At 43.6% G+C, this 12129-nt stretch overlaps 2 protein-coding genes across 4 annotated transcripts in view; one reads left to right on the plus strand and one right to left on the minus strand.

The window, feature by feature from the left end:
• Positions 1-12036, minus strand: part of TMEM135 (transmembrane protein 135) — a 308283-nt gene extending 296247 nt beyond the window's left edge. Inside the window, exons 1-4 of one of the 3 annotated variants that reach the window (XM_014586438.2) lie at positions 11943-12036; positions 10997-11251; positions 8651-8775; positions 8399-8472 (exon numbers count right to left, since the gene is read on the minus strand). The gene's annotated coding sequence lies outside the window, so the exon portion shown is untranslated. The remainder of the gene's footprint in view (positions 1-8398; positions 8473-8650; positions 8776-10996; positions 11252-11942) is intronic. The other 2 variants (XM_014586439.2, XM_014586440.2) reach the window with 2 other exon arrangements.
• FZD4 (frizzled class receptor 4) overlaps positions 1-12129 on the plus strand; it is a 41859-nt gene that overhangs the window by 20703 nt on the left and 9027 nt on the right. Inside the window, exon 6 of the mRNA XM_027770469.1 lies at positions 11750-12022. Coding sequence (XP_027626270.1) covers positions 11750-12022 — 273 coding nt within the window. The remainder of the gene's footprint in view (positions 1-11749; positions 12023-12129) is intronic.

Raw genomic sequence — 12129 nt, forward strand, 5'->3', positions numbered from 1 at the left:
GGTAACCCAAGCTCTCCGAAACAATCTAGCTCTACCCTTGATGGTGATCCTAACAGTTACATAAGGTGTGCATGATGGGATCAATTACAGGGCACCTGGTTATTCAGGTAATGGTGCCTCCAATCTAGCATATTAGATATTAGCACTTAATCTATAAGTACACTGTCAACCTTAGGTTAGCCAAGGAATTAGATTGAGCTCTCTTATGACAAACAAGATGCTGTTTGGTACACATACAGAGTTGTGTCAAGTTTACTTTGCTCAACTCCTAGGTAATTACTTCCAAGTGAACATCAATGTTATTGAAGAACAAATCCATTAAAAGATGTAGTCTAAGAAACATTCAACATCTATGCTAAGAGCCAGAATGAGGGATATATTTAACAGTTTCTACCTCAAGAAATTCACAGTGTGGTAGAAGAATACCTATGGAAGCTCTCCGTGACAAATACTATACTGCTGGGTTGTTGGGAAAGTCATGATGTATTTTTACATAGAAAACTTAATACATAAGGGATTCTCATTAGCAAGGAGTATGCCTTGAGCCCTACTTTAAATGCTCAGAGAAAAACTAATATTTACTGCCCACCATTAAATTTTCACAACTGTCCTGCTGGTTTGATTGTTGGGTCTATTATGATGCTTTCAGGTGCAAGAAACAGAAAATCCAACTGAAAGTAGCTTAGATGGGAAGAAAGTGTATAGTTTTATCTAACTACAAGTCCAGACAGAGGTTTCCCTGGGGTTGATTAATTCAGTAGCTCCATCACATCTGCAAGAACCCAGGTTCTTTCCATCTTTGTGTTCTCTCATTGTATTAGATAGGGTTCTCCAGAGAAAGAGCTAACAGGGTACGTGTGTGTGTGTGTGTGTGTGTGTATTATAAGGAATTGGCCCATATGGCTAAGGAGGCTGCATAGTCTCAAGATCTGCACACTGTCAGCAAGACAGAGACCCAGGGGAGCTGACGGAATAGTTTCAGTCTAAGCCTGAAGGCCTAAGAACCAAAAGAATCCATAGTATAGTGTAGATCTAGTCTGCAGGAGAGTGGGCTCAAGACCAGGAAGAGCTAATGATTCAGTTCCAGTCTGAAGGCAGAACAAAAACCCATGTCTCAGCTTGAAAGCAGTTCAGACACAAGGAATTTCCTTTTATTCTGGGGAAGGGAAGCCTTTTTCTATTCATGCCTTCAAGTGACCAAATGAGCTCCACTCACATTAAGAATGGCAATCTGCTTTACTCAATCTAACAATGTAAGCGTAAAACTTATCCAAAAATACCCTCCCAGCAATATCCAAAATAATGTTTGCCCATATATCTGGACACTCCTTGGCCCAGTCAAGTTGACATAACAAATTAAACATCATTGGGCCAGCCAGTAGCATGGTGGTTAAGGTGGCTGGATCCCATATGGCTGACTGCACGGTTCGAGACCCTAACCCAGTTGCTTGAAAAACATGTCAGGTACATGTACGTGTGTGTCCAAAATTCCAAGAGGAGAGTGGAGGAGAAGGGACGGCAGCATGGCCATCCCCCCAGTGGGTGTTCTCTCTGTCTCTCTCCAGCAAGTGGACATGCCCTATAGCAAACTTTAAAAAAAAAAAAAAATCACACTCATCTTTAGCATTTGGCCTATACTCTTTTTTTGCTAGCAAGATGGCAGCCAAACAGTTTCAGTCACCACATCCTCACACAGCATCTAGAAGCTGGAGTAAAAGACTGTTCTCTTCACCATAACCTTTCTAAACGTTAGGGAAAAAATTTCTAAAATATGAGCCCTCTATATTTATCTCTCATTTCTACTTCCACCTCTTTGGCTTTAATTATGTCAGATGCCAGTTCCTAAACCACTCACTTGCAAAGGAAAAAGAATTATGCTCACTCCCCATGATTAGGAGAGAGCCTATAATCCTCTGAAACACTTGACACTTGATACTTTGTTGTTTGAAAGAAAAAAAGGTTAGGATTTCTCCAGTGCTGGGGTGGGGAGCAGGTACTGACCAAACCACTGACAGTGTCTGCTGTAATTGTTGTTATCTCCATTTTAAAGATACAGACACTGAGACTCAGAAAGATTGAGTTAACTAAGGTCACATAGCTAGTAAACTGCTAAGTCAGGATTTCTAACCATATCTCTCTGATTCTAATTTGTTTGTTTGCTCTAGTTAGTGGTAGATCTGACTCAGCCTTATACTCTAACCTTGGGCAAGTGTCTTCAAACCTCCAGATTGTCTTTCCTGGCACTGACAAATACAACAGTGCTCACCTTTGATAGTATTATATTAACTTCGATAGTGTATGTAAGACCCTGAACTATTATTATTATGCTGCCCCACCATAGCACAAAGAACCAGGCCTTCTGATTCCAGGGAGCGCTATTCACCCAGAATATAAAACAAATGATCACTCTGGAGTTTCACATAATACCACCTTTACTGAGAGGTACAGCTATCTTACCTTAGAATAGGAGCGAAAAATTCCTTAAGTACCATGACAGAGGCAAGTTTTAACATTTTAATACAATGCCACAACAAACAGGTGAAGGAAAGTTAACAGGCCCATGGCAGGCCTCTGTGGACCCAGGCATGAGGTTGGCACCCACGGACTCAAACTAAAGCCAAAACCCTGGGGCTGGGGTTCTACCAGACTTAAAGCCCAGGCATGCCCCAATAAATCCTAGTTCCATTCCTGAACCAACCTAAATATACTGAACATGGTTGTAAGTGCCTGTAAATCCCAGCTAATAATGGGGAGGCTGGGGAAGGAGAATTACAACACAGCAAGACCTTGTCAGACAAACAAACAGAACACTACCTATCTCATCTCTCATAAAGGAAAAAAAAAGAATTATTATCAAAACAACAAAATATAATAAGTGTTAGTAAGGAAGCAGAGACCCTTGTACACTGTTGGTGAGAATGTAAATCAATTCAGCCACTATGGAAAATAGTGTAGAGGTTCCTCAACAAATTAAAAATAGAACTGCCATTTGATCCAGTAACCTCACTTCTAGTATATATATCCAAAGGAAATGAAATCAGTATTTTAAAGAAATATCTGTGTTCCCATGTTCATTGAGCACTATTCACAATAGCCAAGGTATAAAATCAAGCTAAGCGTTCTTTGACAGAGAATGGTTAAATAAAATGTAAGACATATATGTGTATGAATATATAGATAGAAGTTTATCTTACATTATATATAGATATCTTCATCTATACACACACACACATACATATACATAAACATACACATATATTGGGTCATCAGAGAAGTCATGATACGTTTATCCATAGAAAAACATAAGAAAATACACCATGAATTTTCCAACAACCCAATATATACATTTATATCTACAGATATCTATATAATACATGTAATAACATTTCATTAACATACACACAATGGAATTATTATTCATTTTGTGTGTGTGTACCTTACCACACTTACACACACAAACACAATGAAATATTATTCAGTCTTTAAAAAGAAGGAAGTCCTATCACCTGTGACAGTATGTATAAACCTGTAGAACATCATGCTAAGTGAAATAAGCCAGGCAAAGAAAGGCAAATACCAAAGGTTCTCAATTGTCAAACTCATATAAACAGTCAAGAAGTCAAATTCACAGAAAGAGTATAATGGTGATTACCAGAGACTGGAGAGTTGAAATGGGGAGATACTGGTCAAATGGTACAAAGTTTCGGTTCTGTGGGATAAATAAGTTTCTGGAGATGTAATGTACAGCATCAACTATAGTGAATAATAATAATGCATTGTACACTTGACCTTTGCTAAGATCCTAAACGTTCTCACCACACACACAAAGGCAATTACGTAAGGTGATGGATATGTCATTTAGCTTGAGTGTGGTACTCATTTCACAATATATACACATACCGAAATATCACAAAGTATGTATGTGTCAAAATATTTTATATCATCAATACATGCCATTCTTCTTTGTCAATTATACTTCAATAAAACTAGAGGGAAAAAGTTAATAGTATTTTCTAAGCCCAATGGATCTTAATGTACTTATGCCTTTAATTCTCTCAAACCCCTTAGCATGATAAAGCAATTTTGCTTTTACTTTTCCTAAAGAAGGGTACTATGGTGGAGCTTTATTCTAAGGAAGAAATAGAATTTCTTCACTTCTTTGATAAAAGATATTGTTAATAGGTCAACACCCTTTCCTGGGGGGGCTCAATGAATCCCTTGTACTCTATATGCTGAGGCTTCAGCGTGAGTTAGTAAGTACAGAACTGTGAGGTCTGAAGGCCTGGGTTCTAGCTAGTTATACATCTAGACAGCAGTATCAACAAGGACAGTCAATTAACACTTCCTTTCTCTGTGTATCCTCATTCATCTTCAAAAGGGAATGACGAGGTAGACTCCTTCGTATCTAAGGTATCTTCCACTTCTGACATTCTCAGAGGCTACCACATGGCCTCTGGCCTAGTGTGAATACTATAATTCAGACCCCATTTGTTCATCTCCAAGGGAGTCTTAACCAGAATCATAAACACAGCAATGATAAAGTCATTCAACACAGTCGAAATACAACATTCTGACAAGGAAGAGAGAGCAATGGGTTGGCAGAGCTAGAGGGGTGATTGGCCAGTCAGGTGGGGCCTAACCACTCTTAGTGAATGAGTGATAATGTGTGGCAATATTATTTTTTTTAATTGTTAGAGGGTGATGACAAGGCTGCTCAGAGCCCCAAAGTAAGTTTTCTAGCAAATAAGACAGAAGGTGTATGGTTTTCTATTTGTACCTTTGGAAGTCAGCTGATGTCACAGCATGCTCTATTTTTAAGAGAGACTTTTCCTATACAGCACATGCCCTCACTGGAAAGACAGAGAGACAGAGAGAGAGAGAGATCACCCCCTAAGGGGGGATGGCCATACCACAGTTCCTTCTATTTCATTTTCCTCTTGGGATCTTGGGCACGCATGCACACGTACCCAACGTGAGTTTAATCTGCCGGGTCCAGGACTCAAACCACAGTTGACTACATTGGAGTCCAGTGACATAACCGATATACCATCTGCTAGCCCCAAATGTCACAGCATATTCTACTGATTGAGAAAGTCTCAAGTCCTCACAGATTCTGCACTTTAATGGGTGGAGTGTCAAAGAATTTGAGGTCATGTTTTACAACACCACTAGGGACTTTCTTTAGTTTAGTTCATGGTTATATGCAACATGTGGCTAGTTTCATCCCTTAGTCATTATTTAGTGTCATTCTGATTCCTATTTATTTCTTGTCTATATCAACTGAGTAGATGCTACCTGTGAGAATATTATTGCAAGCGCCTTCTTTTCATGCTTCCCCAAGTGTATGGGTAATCTGGCCACCTCCTGAAACTAAGCTAAGCTCTGATTTTTTCTACAAATTTACCAAAGTACAGTTGATCCCATGACTTCCAACGCCTTGGCTTGAGACCCTTTCTCTTACACTTGTCTTTGACATATATAATTCCTAATGGCTTTAGCTAACAATAACGAGAGGCATGATCAACCAGGCAATGTACAGGGGTAAGAAAATTGGCTAATTCACATAGTAGAGACATACATTTGTCTCTGGATCAAACAATGATTTTGGCTATGACATTTTTCTACCTTAGAAACAAAAATGACTGGTAAAGCATCTGACTTTAGAAGAAGGCTGGAAGCTGTGAACCATGTCTGACTTTCAGGAGTAGCTTGTAAGTTAGACTTCATCATCTTTCTTTTTTGCTGTGGTTGTTCTTGGTTTTTATCATAAGTGTGTGTGCTCACCAGAGAGAGACAAAGAGAGGAAAAGTGAGAAATAACCTCCCCATCCTCCAGGGGAGATTGCCACACCACAATCCCTTCTCCTCCATTCTCCTGGAGTTCTGGGCACACATGTACACACACCAGTGTGATTTTTAAGCTACTGAGTTCAAGACTTGAACTGCAGCTGGCATGTGGGAGTCCAGCACCTTAACTACAACACTTGCTAGTCCCTGGACTTTACCAACATTTTTGAACCAGTTAGATTGTGTTTTGGTGGTTGCCTATACCCAGTCCATAATGAAAGCTCTCTTTTTCTGAAGGATCAGATCAATCACAGCCTGAACTGTTGATCTATGTATTCAATGAATAATTATTGAGCACCATCCATGGGTGAGGTAATAATGTTCTATGCTGTTCCAGAGCATAATGATGAATAAAACATAGCCTGTAGGGCCAACAGGTGGCATGGAGGCTAAGGCAGCTGGATCCCACATGGCTGATTTCATGGTTCCTGAGTCCCAGACCCTGCAACAACTTAAAAATCATGCTGGGTGCATGTGCATACATGCCCAAAATTCTGAGAGGAAAATGGAAGAGAAGGAACTGTGGCATGGTCATGCCCCCTGGGGGGGGTGTGATTTCTCACTTTCCCTCTCTCTTTCTCTTTCTCCTGTCTCTGGTGAGTGTATGCACCCTAAAGCAAAAACTAAAAATCAAAACAAAACAAAACACACAGCCTCTGACCTGCGTGTAGAGAAGGAGACAAAGAGAAACAAATTAGCAAAAACCAAAATACAGAGAGCCTTAATTAAGTACAATGACAAGGGAAGATTGGGGCTAAGGGAGCCCAAGAAAAAACAACTACAGACAAACTTGTTTCACTCCTGGTCTCATGCCTTAATGTGACTGCAAGATTCTTGCATGTAGGGATGATGTTTTATGTGTCTACATATCCCCAAGTACCCAGCTCTGTCACATGTCTGCAGAAACTCATCACTAAACATTTGTTAGTGGTTTGACTGATAAATACTAACATGAAATGAGGTTGTGGAAGTGCAAGGTATGTTTGCATTATTTCTTTCTCTCATGAAAGTTCTTGCCTATTGATACACTAAAACATCACCACTATCATATAAGAATGTCCTATATACCTTTTTCTAAAAAAAAACCAAACCTGCCAGAGGGTGCATTCATTCACCAGAGAGACAGAGAGAGAGGGGAAATTACTGTCCCAATGGGGCATGTCACATTACAATCTGGTCTCCATTTCTCCATCATGTCAGGATTTAGGACATCAATATGCTAGATGCAGGATTTGAACCAGAGTGAGCCATATGGGATCCTGCTCTCTTAACCACTAGGCTACTGGCTGGCCCCTGCGTACTATCTTACGCTTGCTAAATATATGAGTAGGAGAAACAACAGGGCTTTGATTCCTTGGTGTGCAAGTGCCCTATGGTGGTAATTCTTTTTGCTAACTGATGGTGTAATGGGATAAGAGGGAGTTTGGTTCTGCAACTTAACAACTGTTACTTAATCTCATGGGGCCCCTGATTCTACAACCTGGAACAAGATCAGTGTTCCCTTCCACTTCACCCAGTTAGCACTTTTTTTTTTTTTTTTTTGAGAGGTTTTTGCTAAAGGGCGCATGTGCTCACCAGAAAGACAAAGAGAGACAAGAGACAGAAAGCGAGAAATCACCCTCCCAGGGGGGATGGCCACACCACAATCCCTTCTCCTCCATTCTCCTCTCAGGATCTTGGGCAAGCATACACACACACCCAGCATTAGTTTAAGCCACCAGGTCCGAGACTTCAACCACAGTCGACTACATAGGAGTCCAGCGACATAGCCATTACGCCAACTGCTGGTCCCCAGTAGACACATTTTTGTCTTATGACCAATTTGGGTGCAGGAGAAGATGTAGCACCCACACAATTTATAATGGCATGGCTTCTCCCTGAGTGTCTGTCATTCTACAGTGTATTTCCAATACTTATAGGAATTTAGTCTCAGTGAATTTTTTTCCCTCAAAAACCAAACAGTGCGATAATGAACCACTTTTTTGCATTTCCTATCAAGACAGCTATTTGTGAGTTCTAAATGTTCTGTCTAGATTCAAAGAAGCTGGTTTCTCCATGAGTGGCTGGAATAAGACTTTTCTTGGAAGCTACTGAATATGGAGCAGTTGGATTGTTTTGCAGGAAATAAAAAGCAGGCTCTGGAGTGACTACTTCAGCACGTAATTGGGTTAGCAGAGAACTGCAAATGAGAGGTTTTCCTTAGGAGGGAAAGGATGTTTAAAGCTCCCTCCCCCTTAGGTGGTAGATTTTAACCTAAATGCTAATCTTCAAATGTAGCCTTTAATTTAGAAACCATTATAAGAATCTATTAGAACAGAAAATATCAGGTTGAAAAATTAACACATCACAGGAGTTCATTAGAACCCAGACTCTCCTTAGATGCAGAGAGCTCTCCAACAGCCCAATAGCCCATTGTAGTCAGGTTAGAGAGAGCCCCAAAGTGGCTGCATCTTTCTACTCAGGCTAGACCGGGCCCAGGCACTCAGGACAGAGCAGGTAGGGGCCCACAGCCTGCCTTTCAGTAACTGGAGGTCCTATTCATGTGTCCTTACCTTTTCTTCTCAGAAAACTATGCATGTCACAGGTTGATGTCCCTCTGCCTGGATCTCCCTCAGGGAAGTGTTTTCTGTAACAAAGACAAACATGCCATGCCTGTCACCAGGGGCAGATTGTCTACTGAGTAAACCACTCCATGAGAGGGAGGCTGAGGGGCCACTCAGCCTCAGCTCTAAGTCATGGTCTTTGTTTGCTTTCCACAGTCAGACTGAAATGTGATTCCCCTGGCTTTCTTTTTGGGAAAATACCTGCATAAGTTCCATGCCTAGAAAGAAAAGCTGTTGACAGGAAAAGCTTCTGATGGGGAAGGGCTTCTTCAAGTGTTCTCAAAGGAGACAGTTGCTTCAAGCAAGCTGAGGCAGGGATGCCAGACCTAGGAATAAGAAGTCCAGATCACAAAAGGGTCATCTTTAACTATGGATTTGACCAGGTGTTAAGCAGTTTCCTCCGTGAGCATGTCACAATGGACACAGTTTAGGGCCAGGCGGAGATGTGTCTGAGTCCATCTCCAGCACTTACGGCATGATCTTAGCCAAACCACTTTACCTCTCAGAAGAGCCGTTTTTCCAAGTTGTAAGAAATAAAGAACATAAGGCAGGTAGCACAGTGTCTAGCTCCGAGACAGGCTTCAGGATGAGTCGTCTGTCATGGCTTTAATAAGTATTCCCAGCCAGCTCAATAGCACAGTGATCATGGGCTCCAAGAGAAGCCAGGGCCCACATGGGGACTGCAGTTTGAATCTCTGGGCTGGTCAGCCTAAAACATACTGGGCATGGGTGGAAGTATCCAAGATCCAATGAAGGAGAGAGTTGGAGGGAGAAGGCAGCATGAGCAGACTCTGCAACAGGCGCTCATGTCTTTCACATGTGCATGCGTATGCTCGATCGTAAGAAAACAAAATTAAATAAATAAATAAAAGAATATTCCTTCACGTGGCACTACTGATGTTCCTTCTGCATGGCGAGGGCCAGTCCTCCTCCCCTTGTCGCCCTCATGGAGCCCACTGTGTAAACTGAGTACACGCGTCTTCAGCACAGGTCATGTCCCTTCCCTACCCCAGAGGTGTACTAGAAGTGCCAACTGCATACCAGCTCCACTGTGCTGAGTAATCCTCCAAAGTCAGCTACCTCTACCTTCACCTCGCCCACAATTCTTCATCTGTGCACTGACCACACTGAGTTACTGTTGTTTATTCTTTGTGCCCTCGTGTAAGGTCCTAGAGGTGAAGAACATTTTGCTCATTTGATGTATTAAATTAGTCATGGCATATTTTTCTATGCAAAGATGTATCATGACTTTCCCAACGACCCTATATTTCTCTAATTATTTAATAATATGTTTCCCAAATTATTTATTTAATTGCCAGAGGGTGTGTGTGCTCACTACAGAGAGAGATATAAAGCACCCCCAATGGGGCGTGGTCATTCTGCAATCCAATCCAATCTGTTTTTTTTTTTTTTAAGAATTTCTGTCATAGGGTAAGTGCACTTGCAGGTGATGACAGAGAGAGGGCACATGAGAAATTAACCCCTAGGGGTGATGACCACTCTGCAATCCCTTCTCCTCCATTCTCCTCTGGGGATTTTGGGCATGCATGTACACACCTGGCATGTTTTTCAAGCTGCTGTGTCCAGGACTCAAATGGCAGAGCTGGCCAGGTGGGATCTAGCACCTTAACTACCACACTACTTGCTGGCCCTGCAATCCTTTTTCTCCATTTCTTCATCCTGTCAGAGTTCAGGGTACATATACATACGTGTTTCGCCTGTTTTTCAAGTCACCAGGGCTGGGATTTGATTTGTGATCAGCCATGTGGAATCTAGCCCCCTCAACCACTAGGCTATGGTCAGGCCCCTGTAGCTCAAATAATTAATAGCTCATTTGATCTGTTCATTCTTTCTACAGACCAATGGTCTTGGGCATGAATCAGCACAGGACAGTGAAGATTCAACTCTTTAGGTAGGTTGCTTTCGGGCTGGGAACTTTTTCTGAGGAAATAACCTTACTCCTTGGATCCTGGTTTGGTAGGTCCTGTCATTTTCCAACTACTACTCTGGTTCTAGCCTGTTTCCTAATTTCTTTAAAGGCCCTCCTTCCTGGAGAGGGACTGCAGGAGGAGGACTGCAGACAATGCAGGTTCTATGTACCCAGCACAGCCATAGGCACAGAGCCAAATACCCAAAAAAGTTGATTCCATTCTTGCCCTCAGCCAAGTCTAGTTGCCAGTATAAGAAAAGAAAACTAAAAATACAAGAGAGAATACAGCACCTCAAGAGCTACAGACATCCTTCCAAAGTCCATCTGACCCCTGCCATGTGCCACAGAATTGGCTAAATGGGAAGGCACAAACACATATAAACAGCCCCAAGAACCAAAGGCTCTCCGGAAGAGGGTAGAAAGCTCTTTACCCAGATGCTCAGACCTGGGCTGCAGGTAAGATCAGGTGGGAAAGCTAGAGACTCTCCCATGACTGACTTCCCCTAGTTGTCCCAGAAAAGAAAAGAAAAAGAACAGCAGCAGCCCAGTTATTCAGTACTCGCTATGTGCCAGACCCTGTGCTGTAGTAAATGATTTGCAGGCGCTATCCCATTTACCTCTGTGTGCAGCAGGCATGAAGTCCCTATGTTTCGGGTGGCCAATGTGAGGCTCACGGAGACACAGTGGCTCAACCACAATCAGGCAACGAGTAAACGGTCAGGAATCCACCTGCTGGGGGGCGGGGGGTGGATTCACTGGCCAACTGGAAAGCAGAGAAGGTCAGCGCAGAGAAACTCCCTTGCGGTGTGGAAGTGAAAGACAGGAAAGTTGTACAAAAATTTATATGGCATGAGCTCCAGATCTCCAGGACCCTACGGAGAAGCAGAATAAGAAAGAAAGGGATGTCGGCTACAGGGAAGGGGTGGCGGAGGCTGGAGGAAGGGAATCCTGCTGTCTGTGCGCCTGCCTCACCCCTAGTGCACAGGTCAGGCCTCTCCCCTCCCGCCCTCTCACCCTCCCAACCTTATTTAGAAACCGTGTCCCCGAGACAGGAAGGGCGGCGGGCCGAGAAGCACGGAGCGTCCCGGTCTCATTTCCTTTCGAACCCCCCTGTGGAATTTCATTTCATACGGTGAGGAAATCGGAGCGCAAGACCATCGGCTGGTCTGCTGCTCCGGGCGCCTCCCCCACTCCGGCTGGAGACAGGCAGCTCCCGGGCGCAGGTCTGGCCGGGTCTGGGGGCGGGGAGTGGGGAGCCAGGCCGACCCGAGCGAGTTAGGAGTGAAAACAGCAGCGCAGTCGCGCAGTACCAGGCACCGGCTGAGCGCTTTATGCTTTATCGCTAATCCTCCCGTCACTTTACGGGTGAGGAAACTGACGCCTACAGGCTGGGCGATTGGCTCAAGGTCACCCGGCCGGGATTTGAAGCCACAATCTGTGTAAATCCAAATCCCGTGCTCTTTGTGTACAAGTCTCTGCCTTATGGAGAGGTGGCCACGGGCCGAGATGACAACTGGGAGAAGGAAAGAAAAGGGGGCAGAGTGACCAGGGAGCACTTCTCACCTGGGAAAGGAGGGGGCAGGTTGGCCCAGCCTGAGCGACTTCGCTCCATCCCCGCCTTGCCCCGGCGCGCCTGGATCAGGGTGGGAGGAAAGTGAGCGCCGGGAAGCGGGGCGGGGCGGGGCGGGGTGCCCCGGAGAGGGAAGGAGGGAGGGAGGGAGGAGGGCCGGCGGGCGGGGGGCCTGACCCT

Source organism: Tupaia chinensis, unplaced genomic scaffold (assembly GCF_000334495.1).
Source record: "Tupaia chinensis unplaced genomic scaffold, TupChi_1.0 Scaffold000139_1, whole genome shotgun sequence".
Taxonomy (NCBI): Eukaryota; Metazoa; Chordata; class Mammalia; order Scandentia; family Tupaiidae; genus Tupaia; species Tupaia belangeri.